This window comes from Mustela lutreola, chromosome 8 (assembly GCF_030435805.1).
Source record: "Mustela lutreola isolate mMusLut2 chromosome 8, mMusLut2.pri, whole genome shotgun sequence".
Classification (NCBI taxonomy): domain Eukaryota; kingdom Metazoa; phylum Chordata; class Mammalia; order Carnivora; family Mustelidae; genus Mustela; species Mustela lutreola.
Genome location: NC_081297.1, coordinates 143,280,685 through 143,301,236, shown reverse-complemented (window position 1 = coordinate 143,301,236; position 20,552 = coordinate 143,280,685). Strand labels below are relative to the sequence as shown.

Genomic DNA, 20,552 nt, shown 5'->3' with positions numbered 1-20,552 from the left:
TTGTTGTTGTTGTTAAGATATTTATTTATCTGACAAAGAGAGGGGGGCAGGGAGAGCACGCACACAAGCAGGGAGAGTGGCGGGCAGAGGGAGAAGCAGATTTCCCCCTGAGCAGGGAGCCTGATGCAGGCTTGATCCCAGCGTCCTGGGATCATAACCTGAGCCCAAGGTAGACACTTAAATGACTGAGCCACCCAGGACCCCATGAATTGAGTCTTTAAAAAAACAAAACAAAAAACCTCCAAAAAACTGAACATGAAGATGAGGTCTAAACTTTTCCCACATTTAAGTTACTTGAGTACAAGTTTCCCCATACTTGGACTTTAACATTTATGTCCAAGTGTTTCCCAAATCACTACCATCCAACTCAGATCTCTTTCACCTTTCTTCCTTTTAGCCAGCGCCCCATTATTTCTTAGCTCAAGGAATAGAGTCATCACCTAACCATCCGCTCAAGTAGGAAACCTGGAAGGTGTCCTAGACTTTGTTCTTCCCCGCACATCATTATCTGATCATCATTACATTCCAATGAACCAAAGCATCTCTCTGATGCCTTCCTTCCTCCTCTACCACTGTTCCTAACCAGGTTCAAGTCCTCACTGCCTCCTCCCTGGACTATTCTATGCCCACCAGCTGAGCCATATGTCATATACCAGCATTCACTCACTCTCTAGAGGCAGTCAATTCCATCTTTGAACAAACGCTCCCACCAGTGTGAGAATACACAGGTGTTTCTACCAGGTGTGACGTACACTGCAATTAGTTTAGTTTGTAAATTAGCTACCTGGGGGGAACCCACCTCAAATCTTAATAAATGAGAGTAGACTCAAGGTTATCTCAACCACCAACACACATTTACTAAATATGCCTTCTAGGGCAGACTCAGCAGAGAGACTTGTGGCCAGTGTACCACAATGATCCATCACCCCAAGTATGCTGATGGGAAGGTGCTGTCCCTCAGCTGTGTTCATGTGGGGTAAAGGTTATGACCTGCTGCTGTGCAGGACAGTATCTAAAAATTTCAACTTATATTAAGCTGGAAGCTTTTCCCTGTTGCTTTGATTCTCACTATCAGTACTTGGCTGTAAGAATAGGCTGCACTGAACAAAACACCTGACAGACATTTACCAAGAGACTAGTAAGTGTCAGGCACCAGGACCCTTCAAATCTCTGAAGACCGTTACCTGAGCTTCCTCAGGCGGTAAGCCTTCCCTTCCACTGAGGGTTAAGCATCTCCATGTGTATAACCCTCCCCAAGGCAACACAGGCTCAAATCGCTGACCAATCTGGTTCAAACCCCACAGGCTCTAAACAAGTTGATTTCTGTCTCTTTACACAGTGTGGTGCCTGTTATAGGAATTGCAAATCCCTTCCTACATACTGCATTTCTATGAACAGCACTTAAGGTCACGTCAGTCATCTTTTCTTCAAGATTTTATTTACTCTAGAGAGAGCTGGAGCACACACACAAGCGGGGCCAGGGGCAGAGAGAGAATCTCGCGCAGACTGCGCTGAGCACGGAGAGGGATATGGGACTGGGTCTCATGATCCTAAGACCACGACCCAGTCAAGCCAAGAGACAGAGGCTTAACCGACTAAGCCACCCGGATGCCCCAGGTCATGTTAGTTTTTATAAATCAATCATTTCATACTGATAACTATACCATTAAGCCAACCAGGATCCTAACATCTTTTTAACAAGGAAAAATTGCTATGTCCAAACTCCTCCATTGCACAGTCTTTCTAGTCCTGATATTTTTTTAAGTAGGCTCCAGGCCCAGTATGGAGCCCAATGCAGGGTTTGAAGTTTAAAGACCCTGAGATTCAGATCTGAGCTGAGATCAGGAGTCAGATGCTTAACTGACCCAGGCACCCCTTTTAGTCCTAACCTTACCCTTCATCCCTGTTATATCTGGTCTATTACATCAATCCCACAGACCCCTTCGATTCTAAGTCCAATATCCAATGAAGTGGGACATCAGCTTCTACTTTAAGTGCTTCGTACTGTCTGCTACTGGACAGCAAGGCCCTCCTCTAGGCCATGTCTTCACATAACCTCCACTTGAAATCTTATTTCTATTCTCCAGAATTTTCTTTTTATAAAATAATGGAAGTTAAAGACAGAACATATAATGAATCTTTTTTTTTTTCCCAAAATATGGACAAATCTTACTTCAGTCCTCTGAACAACCAGAGACTTGGCACCAACAGTCTTTTTTCTCATAGGGTCTACTGGGAAAAGAGGGGCAGATTCAGAGTTATGGGGAGACTGCCTAAGAAAGGCACCATCTTTGGGAAGAGGAACAGGACCTAGAAACATCAGCTAAGGGAGAGAAGAAAGGATTTAGAATGCCCAGACATGCTTTTGGGAACAAAGATAAAAATGTGGCTGTAAAGTGGGGCAAAACCCCAGAAAGATCAGGCCCAGTGCTAGGCCCTGTCTTCATATAACCTCCACTTGAACTCCTGTTGTATTCTCTCCAGAATTCTCATTTTTCCTCTCCCTCTACTTATGGCCTAACATACCCCAGAGATAATTTTTATTTTTACTTCTATTTTCTCCTTGGTTCTACTAAATAAATTCCTTAGGAGATCTGAAACAGGCTTTCAGCTCACTTAGGGATTAACTTTTTTTTAAGATTTTATTTATTTATTTGACAGAGATCACAAGTAGGCAGAGAGGCAGGCAGAGAGAGAGAGGAGACAGCAGGCTCCCTGCTGAGAAGAGAGCCCGATGCGGGACTCGATCCCAGGACCCTGAGATCATGACCGGAGCCGAAGGCAGTGGTTTAACCCACTGAGCCACCCAGGCGCCCAGGGATTAACTTCTGATGGGGGATGGGGTAGAAAAAGTATGGAAACTGTGAGGCTATAATCCATTTTATGGGAGGTGAGAGAAAAATCCTAATTGGAAAGAAAATTCAATAGTAAGTAGGAAAGGAAGTTTGATTTTTAAGATTTTGGCAGAGGGAAGAGGAATGTGTTTCTGAGAACAGACCCAGCACATACACAAAAAATCCAAGAATGCCTTAATGGATTTTCGATTTTCCAATAGAAACACCACTTACCATACAGAGCAGCTTGTTTCCATAGCTCAGTTAGTACTTGGCGTCATGAATGTTAGAGTTGTGGCCAAGCCCAGGAACCTAACCACCATGTTTCAACAACCACAGAGCCTGGATTTTCCAGGAAAATGCCAATACTCTCATCTGTTGTCTTGATAATCATCAGAAAGTCCTATAAACATAAATACTATGTGCCCAAATTCTTTCCTAGATAGTATGTTGGTATAGAAAATATGGATTCTGTACTACTACCAATAACTCTATTTTTATGGTTAAGTATAATTTCTATTTCAAACATATCATTTATAAAGATACTTCCACATAAAGCCCACTTCTGTGTTGGGTACTGGCTAAAAGTACAAGAGGAAAACACTATTCTAAAAATTAAGACAATTATAACTAACAAATGTTCTTACCAGTTTATTTTATAAATCACTACAAGGCCCCAGACTATATTCTCCCTTGAAATGCATTTTGATTAGAAATACATTACAGTAATGTCTAGTCATATGAGAATTTGTTCTCCAGAACTAAGTTTCCTTAAAAACTAGCACTGTCTTGGGGCGCCTGGGTGGCTTAGTGGGTTGAAGCCTCTGCCTTCGGCTCAGGTCATGATCCCAGGGTCTTGGGATCAAGCCCCGCACTGGGCTCTCTGCTCGGCAGGGAGCCTGCTTCCTCCTCTCTCTCTGCCTGCCTCTCTGCCTACTTGTGATCTCTCTATCAAATAAATAAAAAATCTAAAAAAAAAACCCCAAAACTAGCACCGTCTTTATTAGTTTTCCATCACTGTTGGACATGGTTTGGCCTAGCAGTCAACAAAAGAAAACAAAACCAAAAAGAAAACAATCATTAGAGGGTCTCCCATCACATCTTGGCCTATCCGTTCCTATCTTGGCCTATCCATACCCGGACCTTCTTCCAAGTTATCACAGTCCTAATGTGATTCCTTCCATCCAAGGCAGTGGTTCTCAACCTGGGGTATGTATTGGGGTCACCTATAGAACTTCTCAAAATACATCTGCTAGGTCTGTGGCCTGAGACCATGAAGGTTTAGGAGGAGGTCCACACTTGTGTATTTGGCAAGTCTATGCAAATGGTGTCAATGCATATCCTAGCTGAGAACCACATATTTAAGTGGGCAAGGACAGGAGTCAGAACACTGGTCTCAAGGAATGAGGTCTACCGTTCTGCAGGGGAACCAACCAAAAGTGCAACCACCATCAGACTGCATAATCCAACCTGCACCAGATTATGCACAAAACTGCATAATCCAAATGAACAGGAGAGAGAGAGATCTGAAAGCACAGACCATTAGGTTGGGGATGGCCTGAAGAACATCTGCTTCTGTTTACGACACATCACTAGTCTGTAACAGAGTTAAAATGTATTATTTTTTGAAAAAGCACATTCCGGGCTCTAGCTCAGAGGACCACCTGACCATCCCAGACATTTAACGCGCCCTTTCAGACACAATGCATGGCATGCATCAAGATGTTTAGCAATCCTCTGCAGTTCCCATCTATAAATGAGCGGCTAGAGTTTTCTTTTTCTTACTGTTTTGAAAAGGTTCAGTTCAAAGTCATGACCCATATACTTTCAAAACAAGGTATTACTTCTTCTAATCTCCTTTGCCTTCTAAAAAATTTAAGGCCAACTAGAAACACTACTACAAATACTTTTAATTTGCCATTACTGCTCTTCAGTGGTTGTAAACAACCAACTTAATTACCTTGCACCCACTCTCACTAACCAAGTGGATTGGAGGCTGAGTCAGCAAGGGTGTAAAAATCTAAACACAGAAGGTTCCAAGGACTGAAAAAAGAAAAAAAAAATCTTACCTTTGGTTTTTTGTTCCGTGACCTGAAAAATAAATTAACAGACAAAAGTGAATGAGATATGTTTTCTAGTTCCCTATTATAGGACTACTGTAATTCTAATGACTTAAAGAATTCAGACTATCAGACATGCAGACATGTCTGATAAGGATTAAGGATTATGACATGTCTGATAAGGATTAAGTCAGATTACCCTATGCCAATGCTCAATATTTATTTGTTGTTTTTAATCAAAGTTCATGAAAAAAGCTTGAGAGTCCACGCTGATGTCCTTCTATAATGCCACATGCCCACTTATAACTTACAATAATACTTACTACTATGGATACTAAAAATTAAAACAAAAAGCATTCCACTCTTACTAAATGATGAAGTAGCTGTGCCAGGAATGCTGTTTGTCATTTTCATGCTATGACTAGAGAAAAGCAAATGGATAGAGCCTAGAAACTAAACTAGCCATACAGACAAAACGATTACCCTATAAGTATGGACTCAAACATTCAATCTCAAATCTATAAGGCAAAAGTTCAGAAGCCCATCATCAGAGGTATCAGAAGCCATGGCAGAAAGACAGGATTGAAAACCAAGCCATACCACTTCCTGGCTGTGTGATCTCCGTTTTCTATTTATCTGCTGAATGGGGATTAGTAAGAACAGGATCTCGAGTACAAAGGGTTGTTATAAAGATTAAGTCAGATTACCCTATGCCAACACTCAGTATTTATTTGTTGTTTTTAATCAAAGTTCATGAAAACAGTATGAAATACAGCAATGAGTGAACATGTAAATTCTGGACAAATAAAAAGACTGCTTTGTTGAAAGTATTTCTTTATATAGGAACTAATAAATCTATGGAAGTGATTAACTTAAAAGGTTGGATAGGCTGAATGTAATAAGAGGTTTTTTAGAGAGTTTGGATATGATGATTAGGAGCCACATGGAAACTGCTTCTGCTATTGAGAGGAAAATAAAGGAGTGCACCTAATTATATATGCCCTATGATATTAAAAAAACCACAAAAGGCCATGCATAAGAAAAACACCCAAAAGGAAATGCACCAGAATTCTAATAGGCTTACATTATTTTCATTACTATTATGGAGATCGTACATGATTTTGATTCCCTTTCCCAAATGTTAATCTTCTAAAGCATTTTTAATGGTTCTCTGACTTTGATATAGAAAAGAAGATGTTTGGTTATTTGTGGCTGATAAGCAGTGCAGGCCACTGCGACGGGTGCTCATGCAAGCATGCCGTCTTTGGAGTGTATGTCCTACAGCTAACCAACCCGCTCTGCAGTGGATTCCAGCATGCTAATGCCTGATACAGAATCTGAATGAAATGCCCTAGTTGTATGACCTCCCGGAGTGTTCCTTACACTCTTGCATTAAAAGACAAGCTAATTCGACTCTATTGAATTTGTAGTAGACAGCACTTTAAAATGAATGTGTTTCCCTGTACCAACTGTTAAAGAGCTCAAGTCTACTGTGCAATTTTTCTAAAACTCCGTTTCACCACGAATGAACTGATTTGCATCCACATACCACCAATTCCTTAAGGCAATTTAAGCTTTATAACATTATAAACATTTCTCAGAATGCCATTTTGAAGATCAGTTATACAGGAAGTCAATGCCTTCCCCAGTTGTAAGTGACAAACCCAAGTAATGTCAACTGTGTCTTACAATGTGGGTTCTGTTAAAAGAGCTGTCCTCCAGACGGTGGAAAGCTGATGATCAAAGCATGTGTTCCGCCAACACTGAACAATGGTCCTTCAGCAGCATCAGCTTAATGAATGTGAATGGAATCCTTCCTTGACACCTTTCCCATGAATGGAAATCTAACCCGGTTTACTCAGCGATGGCTCTAGAAAGAGCAAATTGAGTAAACCCACACCATTTTCATGAGAAAAGCTCAAGTTTAATGTGTGTGTGGAAATAGCTTGATTCAGCTTTAAGGAAAAGTCGATTCTTCAAGAAAATCACATTGCCAACACTCACTCTTAACCACTGATCTGTTAAACAAACAGGTTTTTTTTTTTTTTAAAGATTTTATTTATTTATTTGACAGAGAGAGAGAGAGAGAAAGAAAGATAGAGATCACAAGTAGGCAGAGAGGCAGACAGAGAGAGAGAGGAGGTAGCAGGCTCCCTGCTGAGCAGAGAGCCCAATGCGGGGCTCGATCCCAGGACTCCAGGACCCTGAGATAATGACCTGAGCCGAAGGCAGAGGCTTAACTCACTGGGCCACCCAGGTGCCCCTAAACAAACGGGTTTTGAGTGACTCTTATGAACTGGGCACTGCCCTAACTTCCCGGAAATACAAATATGAGTAAAACCTCGAGAAACTGACAGTCTAACAGGAAGACAGACACGAAGAGATGATTGTAGAGCAAGAGGGTAAGCAGCGAGAAGGATGGAAGCACCGTAAACGGTGCAGACTGAAAGAATGACCACATGATAGAGCCTCTGGCACATTCCCTATGATTCTTTGCATCATAGCACATTTTATGCCTCCTCGTTGAGCCGCTGTCTCTACAATAAGGTTGGGAGCCACTAAGACAATCACATGGTAACCTTTGTGCTCTTCCTTAAAACTGCTAAATCAGATTTTAATTCTGGAATGGCACAATGGTTCAGTATGATACAACAATATCCAAGGCCATGTGTTGGCCTGAATCCCATGTCAGCCGATCTAGAACATTTTTGAACAAAAATGATTGAATGTTATTGTTCATATGTAACCATTTGGAATTTTATTTATGGTGATTTTCTTCTTTGCCATAATTTCTGAACCAGTTCTTCATGTAGATACAAGTACACAGGGAGAGTGACCAGCTGTATAAATGACATTCTCTGCCTAAATACCCAATTTGCTCTTGAGTAAACCCACACCATCTTGTATTGTAAATCATTTTTCTATTAGTGGATCCACAGTAAAGTTTACAGATGCATATTTTATCAATCACAGCCAGATGCTGATTATTTTCCAGTTGAGGAATATTATGACCTTTGTGAAGAATGAAGACAGATCACAGATTGCCTAAAATAATCACTCGATTTGCTATCTTCTTGTTACCACTCTTTGCTCAAGTTCACCCATGTCTAGCCTATTAACCATTCATTCCCACAGACTGCAAAATCCAATTTTTATACCAACTTAGTTGATGAAATGGGAATGCCCTAAAGGAAAGAAAACCTTCACTGCGGTTCACTCTTCAGTGAACAGGTCAGTATGAGGAGGGGCAATGCCCTGACACGTTCTCGCGGGCGGACCTGCTTATCACCCTCAATACGTGGAAGGGGGCTGTGTCTCCAAAGGCAAGTATGAAAAAATCCTCTAGGTTGTTATCTGACATCTTTAGTCAGACTCTTTCCTGACATTTTAGATAATTCTAACAAGCTCAGATCAGAAGCAACATGTTAAAAGCAGGTGCCCTGGTAGCACGAGGATGGGATGGTGAGCACACCACTACTAACAGAAACAGAAACACCAAGAAAAGCAGACAAAACCTTAATGAGCATGTGCAGAGTCTATTATATTATAGTACCAAACAGTAACGAATATTCCTTTTAATTAAGTCATGAAGAAAAGATGAAATTTTATTTTACATGTTTAATGTGGCAGGGTCATATGCAATCCAATTCAGAAAATATTTCCAGTATTGTTTTTTCTCCTGGCATCCAAAAATGATCTTTTCAGAAATTCAGAAAACTGACTTATGGGAATAACAGTTCTATCCAATAATGCTGAGATAACTTGTGGTGTCCCGTGACACCCCACACTGGTTTGTGTATGACTGCCTGCCTGGGGTCTGTTCTAAATCTGGACTTTCTACCTTCCTAAACTTGGCTTCAATAACCTGGCACTACAGCAGGAACCCTCAAACCTGACTCACAGTTGAGGTCCTACTTCCCAAGTGTGCTAGTCAGCAGTAACAAGAACTGGAGGCAAATCATTTTACCTCCCCCAAAGGCACCAGAACACTCTTGCTGAGCCAGAGCCTAAGTCAGGCAATGCTGAAGAGTGGAGGTGGGGGAGATTAGACCAGGGAGGGGGCAGAGGAGCACATACTGAAGGAGGGGCGCGGGGCCCGCTGGTCTCTGCTCAGACAGCGCTGAGGTCCAGCTCATCAATTAAGACTTGTCAGCTGACAGGAGCATCTCAGTGGCTCAGTTGTTGGGCATCTGCCTTCGGCTCAGGTCATTACCCCAGTGTCCTGGGCTCCAGCCCTGCAACGGGCTCCCTGCTCAGCGGGGGCCCTGCTTCTCCCTCTCCTATACCCCCTCTGCTTGTGTTCCCTCTCTTGCTGTATCTCTGTCAAATAAATAAATAAAATCTTAAAAAAAAAAAAGACTTGTCAGTTGACAGAGGTGAGGCCTGTGTCCTTTTTCTTTTACCATCTCTTCTTCCCTAAGCAAGGGCCTCAATGCCATGGTATATTATCTCCCCCAGAGCACTAATCAGACTCTACAAATGACAGTGCTGTAAGAGGGACCAAAAGGAGAACACTGTGGTGAACTTAACAAGCCTTAAGAAGTTATTTTACAAGCTAACCTAAGAAAATGGAGATTAATTATGGTATGAATGAGGAAACTCTAAGAATTTAAATGCTGGGGACCCTCTTGCCTTTCTCGATTTCGTTTACTGCTGTTCTCATTAAATCAGCTGTAGCTCTCCTGAATACCTACTTATGGAAACAAATGCAGGTCTCCAACTTTCTCCCACTTTCAGATCTTAAAACTTTCAAGTGAACTAAGCAGCATTGCTGGGCTCGCAGGTATCCAACCCAAGGCAGTTACTTACTCTAGCTGCTTGGTGGATGTCAAGACAGACTTAAGTAATTAAACCTACCTTCTGAGTGGCTTCTTTTTTCTTTTTATCCTCTTTCTTCCTTTTCTTGTCTTCCATTAACTGTTCTTCCCTTTCTTGCTCCTTCTCTCTGTTAAAGTAATATCACACCAGAAAGTTAACATCTATATTCAATCTCCTTGCAGCCAATGAAATGTTTGTGGATGGCGTGCAAACATTCCATCTCTGTGACTGAGCAGAACCCAGTATTTTACTTAAACTAAGAGGATGCATAAAACTAACCACATTTGGTTATCCACCTATTTTGGTTTGTTACTCCTTTTACAAAATATGACTGCTTGGTTTTAAAGAAGCCCATTAAAGTGAACTTTAAAGTATATTCCTGAAACAAAACAACACACACACACACACACACACACACACACACACACAGCAAAACCCTTGATTTGAATATATGACAACATCTGGTTGGCTTTTAGGGGATATTCCTGGAATCCATGGATCTACGGAACACTCAGTACCTGGTCTTAAAAACACAAGTAGAGAACACATAAAACACAAAGCATTAGCAATGTCAAAAAAAAAAAAATGTTTTTAAAGGTTTTTATTTATTTTTTTGAAAGAAGGAGGAGGGAGAGAGAGGGAGAGAGAACAAGCACGGGGCGGGGGGCGGCGCAGCAGACAGAGGGAGAGCAGACTCCCTGCTGAGCAGGAAGCCTGAAAGTATTTGATCCAGGACCCTGAGATCATGATCTGAGCCTAAGGCAGCTGCTTAACCAACTTAGCCACTGGGTGCCCAAGAAAAATTCTGTGATAGGCAACAGGCCTCAAAAATAATACAGTATATATTAATCATGATACGCAGTTACAGATCACAATTTAGGCATTTTCCCATGTCATCTCCAGTGTGGTTAACATAAAACTCTACATTCTGCATTTCATATTTTTCTTCTGTATTACTAGTACTGGACACTTTACATGTGTTTTTAAGGCGGGTACCAAGCATCCTATAAATCCGTGTACCCACTCCTGAATGAGTTCATGTCTACAGCTTCGTGAACATGTGCATTAAGACCACCAACAAGAGCAAAAATGATCCACGACAATGAACATTCTAGTTGAACACGTGCTGAATCTTAAGAAATTAAGATAATGGGGGCGTTGGGGCACCTGGGTGGCTCAGTGGGTTAAGCCTCTGCCTTCAGCTCAGGTCATGGTCCCAGGGTCCTGGGATCCAGCCCTGCATCGGGCTCTCTGCTCAGCAGGGAGCCTGCTTCCGCCTCTGCCTGCCTCTCTGCCTGCTTGTGATCTATGTCTGTCAAATAGATAAATAAAATCTTAAGAAAAAACAAAAAAAGATAATGGGGGCGCCTGGGTGGCTCAGTGGGTTAAAGCCTCTGCCTTCGGCTCAGGTCATGGTCCCAGGGTCCTGGGATTGAGCTCCACGTTGGGCTCTCTGCTCTGCGGGGAGTCTGCTTCCTCCTCTCTCTCTGTCTGCCTCTCTACTTGTGGTCTCTCTCTGTCAAATAAATAAATAAAATCTTAAAAAAAAAAAAAAAAGAAAGAAATTAAGATAATGTAATTGATGCTTCACATGTAGAAGAATGTAATATTTAGACTCCTATACCCTGTAACACGCGTCTGAATGTAACGTATACATAAGGCTGCCAACCTCCACTCCGCGCAGCAAACGGGAAGAGCACATCTCCAAAACTACTGCAGCTGCTTCCAAGCTCAAGGCAGGGCCTGACGCCACTCTCCAAATGGCGGAGCTAGAAGGAGACCCAGATCTGGCGCCCAGTTCCCCCACAGTACTGAACAGATACTTAGGATTTTAGGTGATCCAGCACACTGAACTCACAGCTTCCCAGATACCATCCAGAAAAATGCCAAGTTCAAAGTCAGACACATGAAGGAAAAACGTGAAGTAAATGTTTGCTGGCGTGGCAAAAGCCACAAAGACGGTTCCTGAAGGACTCGAGTCGGGGAGTGGTAACGCCTCAAGCTGTACAAAGAACTGACCATCAACACTGAAGCCGGCTCTCCTGACCGGGTAATGCTTTGTTTCTAGAAAACGAAAACTAAATGACAACAACTAAGGATGAGGTGTTCTCCCTACATGCCAAGTCTCCTGGGGTTCTGTCCATATTCACAAATACTGGCCCTTCTCCCTCCCTGCCTCTGGCATAGACATACAAAAGCCTGATGTGCACAATTCACACCCCAAAGGCAACTTCAACGGAAACTATAGAAACATCATCAAGGAAGAGGTTTTATTGGGATTCCCATAGGTTGAATGCTGGAACTCTGTGGAATCAGATGATGTGTCCCTCAGTCTCAGTGGGAACTTGTGGTGGAAATCCACCCGCAGCAGTGCACCACTTCCAGAACGTGGCATTATGAAAACTGGCAAGACAGAGGCTGACCATCTAAGGCAGGCTGGCCAGGGATCCTGCTGTAGTTGCTTCCTCTGGATGTAAGTGGGAGAAGATGGGATTCCTCATGACCCAGTTACTGTAACTCAGTTCCTGTATTTTAAAGTGCAATGGACTACTGGGAAAGAGCAACACAGTCTGAAAATCTGTTTAAATATCCAATGCTTTAAAAAGCAGTGAGTTGCAATTTCTTTCTGTATCTATTCTAAAAAGTTTATTTTAAAAACTAATGTAAAAAAAAAAAGCAAAGTAAGTCTTTAATGAAACACATTCTTCAAAACAACTAACCTTTTCAAGTATTTTTTCCTATAAACAGGTAATTCAGGGAAAGGGACTGAAATTCATATTCACTACAAGATTTATTTCCAAAATAAATATTTTTCAAAGCTTTCCAGGAGACAGGCTGTGCTTTCACCGTCATCTTTTACTGCTTATATTGGTAGAATTGAGTTTTCTCTTTAGATTTCACTTCCTTAGGAAGAATTTACTTTCCCAAACCAAACTTGACTTAAAAACCTGCCATTTAGGGGCGCCTGGGTGGCTCAGTCATTAAGCATCTGCCTTTGGCTCAGATCGTGGTCCCAAGGTCCTGGGATTGAGCCCCGCATCAGGCTCCCTGGTCAGTGGGAAGCCTGCTTCTCCCTCTCCCACACCCTGTTTGTTTCCTCTCTCACTGTGTCTCTCTCTGTCAAATAAATAAAATCTTTAAAAAACAAACAAACAAACAAACAAACAAACCTGGGGCGCCTGGGTGGCTCAGTGGGTTAAAGCCTCTGCCTTTGGCTCGGGTCATGATCCTGGGGTCCTGGGATCAAGCCCCACATCAGGCTCTCTGCTCAGCAGGGAGCTTGCTTCCCTCCTCCCCTGCCTGCCTGTCTGCCTACTTGTGATCTCTGTCAAATAAATAAATAAAATCTTAAAAAAAAAAAACCCAAAACCCAATTACTTAATGATGCCATTTACTTAATGATGAATCAGAAAGTACAGAGTTCACCTTTCTTCTCATCCAGTTGTGCTCTACCTTGGTTGCATCATTGGGGAGCTTTAAAATATCCCATGCTGCACCAGAACCCAAGAGGGCAAAGGGCAAAGAGGGCATCCATGCAAGGAAGGCAGTTACATATAGGGGGACTGATTAGTCTATCTATCTATCTATCTATCTATTTTTTTTTTTTTTTTGACAGAGAGATCATAGGTAGGCAGAGAGGCAGGCAGAGAGAGAGGGGGAAGCAGGCTCCCTGCTGAGCAGAGAGCCCAATGCGTGGCTCAATCCTAGGACCCTGATATCATTACCTGAGCCCAAGGCAGAGACTTGAGCCACCCAGGTGCTCCAAATCAATATATTAATGATGATGACAACCAGGTTTCTCACTATTGAAAAAGTAGCTACCAAAATGGAAAGGGAAAAAGCTCAAAAGAGTCCTGTGGAGTTGGTTCAGAATTAGTTATTGGCAACAACTCAGGGTTTTTAACATATAGAGAAAGATTTAACAATAAACATAGATGCGATTTTTGCAAGCCCATATATGTGTATATTCCTTCATGTATGCAAACACACACACACACACACCCCTAGCTCTGCCACTGAAAGGGCTTGGGAAGAAGGAACACCCCAATAGCAATGAACACACCGAGTACCCAGACTGTGGCTTCTAAATATCATTCTTAAAAAGAACTAAAATCCTTTTTTAGAAGAGCTAATTTGGGGGCTAGGGCAAAGGAAGTACAAAATGAATGTGGAATGTTCATTGCCAAGAAGCAAGGAAATGTTCAACAAATAATAAACGGCTGCAGAGACCAATTTGAAGGGGCTCCTATAAGCTAAATCTGGGACAGTATGCACATAAAAAATAATGATGGTAAGAAATTATAAGCCATTGTATAAAATAGGAAACCATGAGTCCATTCAGACAGAAATAAGTAAATGAGTAAGTTAAAAGTTTAAGAAATGGAATATTCACATAGTTTTAAGGTACCTCCCTATGAAAATACTTATTAATTAGAAAGGAGATAAGAATAAGTACACAGAGGAGAAGCCTGGCAGATACCACCTTAATCAAATAAAACACACGAGCATCATTGTAATGGGATAAACTGAAACTGTGAGTTGCCTGATTAGATACTCTGAGAACACAGAATCTCTTCTACAATATTCCTCTCAAGTATGTATAACCTGAAAATTATCAGGAGGAAATGCCAGAGAACCTCAAACTGAGAGGCATTTTACCAAATAATGGGTCTGCAATCTTCAAAAGTTTCAGGATCACTGAACCTCAGGGAAACAGGAGATTTAACAAGACAAAATAACCAAATGCTAAGTGTGATACTTTTGCTATAAAGGCTATTATTGGGCTAAGTGTCAAACTCTGTGTAGAGGCTGAAGATTAAATGGTAGCAATGTATCAGTGTTTCTTTTGTTTTGTTTTTTTTAATTTCGATAGTTGTATTGTGGTTATATAGGAGAATATTCTTGATTTTTTGAAATACACCAAAGTATAGGGAAAAGGGATACGGGTGATAGGACACTGGGACAACAATTTATTCTTAAGTGATTCAGGAAAAGTGTTGTTGCTGTTTTAATCATATTTGCAACTTTTCTGTAAGTTCAAGATTATTTCAAAATAAAACAAAAATCAACAAAACCATTATTGGGGTAGCTCCTCAAATCAACTACATAGGAATCTCTAGGGAGAGAACCACGGCTCCAAATTCTGCATATAAGCCCATACTTTAAAAGGTATTTATTATAGGGGTGCCTGGGTGGCTCAGTTATTAAGTGTCTGCCTTCAGCTCTGGTTGTGATCCCAGGGTCCTGGGATCGAGCCCTGCATCGGGCCTCCCTGCTCAGCAGGAAGCCTGCTACTCCTTCTCCCACAAACCCCTGCTTGTGTTCCCTCTCTAGATGTCTCTGTCAAATAAAAAAATAAAATCTTAAAAAAAAAAAAAAAGGTATTTATACTTCAAACATCAAACCTTCCATCCAGCAATCAAATACAAGTGCCAGGTGACTAGCTGGGTCCCACTTAACCACCAACTGCTTCTAAGTCTAAACGCAGAGGAAATCATTCACATTCTCCTGCATCTCTTTTTTTTTTTTTTTTTTTTTTTTAAGATTTTATTTATTTATTTGACAGAGAGAAATCACAAGTAGATGGAGAGGCAGGCAGAGAGAGAGAGAGGGAAGCAGGCTCCCTGCTGAGCAGAGAGCCCGATGCGGGACTCGATCCCAGGACCCTGAGATCATGACCCGAGCCGAAGGCAGCGGCTTAACCCACTGAGCCACCCAGGCGCCCTCTCCTGCATCTCTTAACTATGTAGCCAGATCCAAGTGTGAACACTATAATCTAGAATAAATCTAGAATAGTAAAAAGGCAAAACTACTTTTAAGAAAGGTCTAAGGTGAAAAAAATACAACAGTGTTTTCTTGTTTCTTAAAAAAAAAAAAAATTAATTGAAAGAAGTAGAAGTAACTATTTTTTGAGAAAAGCAGTACTTGAATAAAGGAAAATATCCAGTCTTCACCTGAGCTGAGGCAGAGCAAGATTCCTGTTCTGCTGACAAGTTCAGAATATGGAACAGCCATTGTGCTAACGTTCCTAAAAACCCACCACATCACACATTCAAAGAGTCTAAGAGCACACAGGGCAAGTTAAGAGCTGTGCCATCTGGACACCTCCCTAGAGCTCACATTCAAGATCATTCACAGTACAGTTCTAACTTCCATGTTCTCCCTCATCCATTCCACATAGCTAATGGAAAAACCTTCCTCCTTCTGTGGCCCAATCATACCTTACCCCGTTATCAAGTCTTGGCTCAATATCCGTCTATATCATCTCCAATTCACAGGAAACATGCCTCCCCCTGGACATCCCACAAGCACCCAAGGTGTTGGTAGCTATCCATCACGGGCAGCATCAGACCACATGAAAGGACTTCTCTGCAGCATGGCGGCTTTGAACAGGGAGGGCTCTGGGGAACAGAGGCTGGTTTGGGGCTTGGCTAGTCTGTGTTTCGCCTCTTCTCTTGGAGGCTGCCCAGGAACGGATCCATCCATTCCTTTAACAGACATTTCCGGGTGCCTAACACAAGCTGGCCCTTTCCCTAAGCACTGGTGATAGAGCAGAAATAAAACCAAGGCCCAGCTCTCCGGGCGGGGGCGGGGGGGGGGCGGCGCTTACCTTCCAGTGGGGAAGAGAGACAACCAACAAGATCTACAACAAAACTCTATGTGTCAAATATCCACTTCCGGCGTCAACAAGTACCCTGGAGAAGACAGGGTGGGGTAAGCTGATGGAGATAGCGGGCAGGGAAGAGAGCATCTTACATATGATGATTAGAAAAGGCCTCTCTGGTCAGGTGGCCTGAGAACCCCACCAAAGCAAGGGATTGTGTGGGTGCCTGGGAGACAACATTAGGAGATGACGTGTCTGAGGAACCAGGAGCTTGTGTCTGAGGAAGGAGAAAGTGGTGGTTGGGGTCAGAGAGGCAGCAGTGGCTCTTCCTAGAATGACTGCATTTTTCAAGTTAACTGGAACCTACCTTCTCACAACTGAGTAACAATCACCACTTCCAAAATCTCTCTCGTTCTCACCTTCAACCGAAAAGCCCACCTCTCCTCTCAGGTGTCAACAGCTCTAGGGCTGCGGTTTCCGGCCTCAGTGGGGGCTCGCATGCCTCCCTCAGAGCACCCAGCTCACTGCAGAGTCGTGAGCTAGCACGTTTGCATTTGCTACCCACGGCGTCTCTGAATGCAGGGGAGCTGGCCGTGCTTTTCTTAGGCACCCGCAAAACAAAACAAAACAAAACAAAACAAAACTAGGGACACACCAAGTCATTACAGAGTGAGGGAAATTCTCTCTCTGAGGAACATGTGTTCTATCAAAAAGCCACCACACAACCAATGAAGTCACTTACCATACACTGAGTTACTATTATGTGCCAAGCACTGGGTATACAACAGTGGGGGAAAAGAGAGACGGGCCCTACCCTCAGGAAGGGAACATTCCAGACAGGAGACAAACACCCAGTGCCGGGGAATCATTACAAACGCCAGGAAGAAAATAAAGCTGGGAGAGAGGCTATAGAGGACCAAGAGAGAAGGGAGGAGTGGGCTACTTTATACAAAATGTTCAGAGAAGGCCCCTCTGGGGCAGTGAGAGACCTAAAGAAGAAAACTCTCTGGAGGGGAGTGACCCACCAGGCACAGAAAGCAGAAGGGCCCTGAGCTGGGGAAGCGCATAGTGTTGAGTTTGGGGTTTTATTCGGTTTGGGGGCTGGGGGTGAAGCTCCTCCCCTCCTTCACCCTCTCCGTACAGCAAACACTCCACACACCATCGGAGTCTTCTGAGCTTATATATAAGGTCACTCCCATTAAAAGAACGGGACATCTATTTCTTTCAAGTTTCCCTTCTACCTCACTCAATTTTTTTTTAACACTTTATTTATTTATTTGACAGACAGAGATCACAAGTAGGCAGAGAGGCAGGCAGAGAGAGGGGGAAGCAGGCTCCCCGCTGAGCAGAGAGCCTGATTCCGGGCTTGATCCTAGGACCCTGGGATCATGACTTGAGCCAAAGGCAGAGGCTTTAACCCACTAAGCCACCCAGGCACCCCTACCTCACTCATTCTTTCTCTTTCTCTTTCAGTGCCTGCTGAGTGCCAAGCACTGTGCTAGGGGCCCAGAATTCAGCAGCAAATAAAATGCAGCGCTGCTTGCCTTCCCAGGCCTCTCGGTTTAACTTTTTCAAACAGCTGTTAACTCCCTCCCCTTACAACCCGGGCATCATTGTTAGAGCAGGAACCTGTGTTCTTCATGCTCTGACCTCTATAAACTTTGGGGGACTCTGAAGACAGCTTATAGCTTCTTTGGTGTTTTAAAGTCCCAGAACTTTGGGCATATGAATTCATGGCCTCTGATAAAGACCAACTTTTCTCCATCACTAGAATCATGACCGATGGTTCCTGAACTCACTTGCCCAAACCTATCATGCTTCAAACATCAGGCAGAGGCAGGGCTGACAATTTCCTACTTGGCAGCAGTAACCACCAAGATTCTGACTGGAGTGAAACGATTTTAAGAACCTCAATTCAGATAAAGAGGGCTCATCCTGACAGGAAAATGTCTCTAGAAATAAAGAACATCTTATTTTTCTTTAAGGACTGGATAACTGCCCATCAAATAGCATCAAAACGTATTCCTGGGGCACCTGGGTGGCTCTATGGGTTAAGCCTCTGCCTTTGGCTCAGGTCATGATCCCAGGGTCCTTGGATCGAGCCCCGAATCCGCGCTCTCTGCTCAGCGGGGAGCCTGCTTCCCTTCCCCTCTCTCTGCCTGCCTCTCTGCCTACTTGTGATCTCTGTCTGTCCAAAAAAAAAAAAAAAAAAAAAAAAAAAAAAGTCCACCTTTTGGGTTCAGCTCATGTTATAATCTTATGGTTGTGGGACTGTGCCCCACGTGGGGCTCTGTGCTGGGCATGGAGCCTGCTTAGGACTCTTTCTTCCTCACCCTCTTCCTCTCCCCTCTGCTTTCTTTCTCTCTCTCAAATAAGTAAATCTAACAAAACAAAACAAAAAACCCCCAAAACAGAAAACAAAAACAAAAAAAACCCCATGTATTCCTGATGCTCTGTGTAAGTGTGTTAGTGGTTCATTATCAACTCCATACGACTGAGGCAGACAGATGTGAACAGATACAACATGTCCACCCAATACGTGAAATGTGCCAGAAGCAAACCAATACTGTACAAAACACCCAACTCATAATACGTCAACAACCTGGATAAGTCTCCAGGGAATTATGCAAAAGACAATCCCAAAGGTTACATACTGTATGATTCCATTTATATAATATTTCTGGAATGACTGCTCTTGTTGGGGGCTGCAAGGAGGTGTGGGGCAGAGTAACACGGGTGTGGTTACACTAGTGATCCCTGGGGTAGTGGGACTGTTCTGGATTTTCACAGTGGTGGCAAATATGTGAACGTACAGGTGGTAAAGTCATAGACAAGTATATACAAACAGGTAGAAGTAAAACTGGGGAATCTCAATAAGATCGGTGAGTTCTATCAATATCTCGGTTGTGATACTGTAGTACAGATCGGGAAGAAACTACTGATCAGGGGAAACCGGGTAGAGGACACATGACTCTTTCTTACGACTACATGTGAGGCTACGATGATCTCAATTAAAATTTTAATTTAAAAGGGCTTCAACACGGACTCATCTGTTTAAAATTTTCTCTAAGGACTTCTATTTTAAACCATTTTAAAGTAGTTCTTTATGAAAGTCCTGTAAGAGTCAAAAGGAATTTTTCAAATTGTTTAGTCCTGGCGTTCCCAGAAATGCATTCCCAGAAATATTCTAGAATTTATAATTTAGTCTAATATGTTCAAATTGTTATAGTTGTGTCAATCAAGGTTCCTGGCCTTGAGTATGTTAGATACATGATAAATATGATACCAGAGGGGTACTTAAAATCTTCCTCTACCCCATAATTCATCATATAATTCTTTCACTGAGGATTTTAGTGATAACATAGTAATATACCTTACTGTTTGACTCTGTGGTGGGTATGTTCAACAGCTCAGTCAACACCAATTCCAAGCTACCTCAGGTCCACTCCCCTCAGAACCAGAGACTGAGATATGATTTACGCTCTGCCAGTAAGGTAGGCCTGTATATGAACTTTAGAAGGAAACGACAGGATACAGGGCACAGATCTTCTCAGGGAGCAGAATCCACACCTGTAATAACGGTTTCCTGAGTGTGCAGGAAGAGGAAAATGCCCCCATCAGGCCCTCCCCAGTTCCAACGTGTGGTTCCCAAGAAATCAGTGAGATGGTGTCACCACTGACTAAACCCCCCGGGCACCTGGGAGAGTGGATTCTGCAGTCCGGACACAAGAGCTCTAACACAGACTTACACGGAGCTTTTCCAAAGCACTTCTAATACATGTGGCATGTACCTTTATTTCCCTAAAAGACAAATGGTTATCTTGGCAATTTATAAAACATTAAGAAAATAACTAGATCCTCAAACCATTAACAACCATAACCAATTAAGGATTAATGATACCGCATGTGTATCTGGGGTGAAAAAAATTAACAAAAGAAGTGCCATGAAAAAGAGTCAAGCAAGTGCTCAAAGTATCCATTTAGAGTGTTTTAATTAAAAACGCACACAAAAAGAAAGCATGTTGGAACATATCCAGTCAGGCAGAGGAAATTACATACTAGGGTACTCCAAATATCTGTATTGAATCTCTTCTTAACATTTTTTTCATTTGCTAGTTCTGACTGAGAGAATTTAATGGGATGCTAATGTAATTTGTACATGATATTAAATTAGTAGACAAAACCAAACAGCACTGAGGCATAAAAATCATTCCAACACTGAGTGGCTCATGGGAA

General features: G+C 42.5%; 1 protein-coding gene across 11 annotated transcripts in view; it reads right to left on the bottom strand.

The window, feature by feature from the left end:
* Positions 1-20,552, bottom strand: part of TNRC6B (trinucleotide repeat containing adaptor 6B) — a 262,528-nt gene that overhangs the window by 65,554 nt on the left and 176,422 nt on the right. For all 11 annotated transcript variants that reach the window (XM_059187041.1, XM_059187052.1, XM_059187047.1 and 8 more), the window contains 2 exons: positions 9,752-9,839; positions 4,904-4,925 (listed from right to left, as the gene is read on the bottom strand). In XM_059187041.1, coding sequence (XP_059043024.1) covers positions 4,904-4,925; positions 9,752-9,839 — 110 coding nt within the window. The remainder of the gene's footprint in view (positions 1-4,903; positions 4,926-9,751; positions 9,840-20,552) is intronic.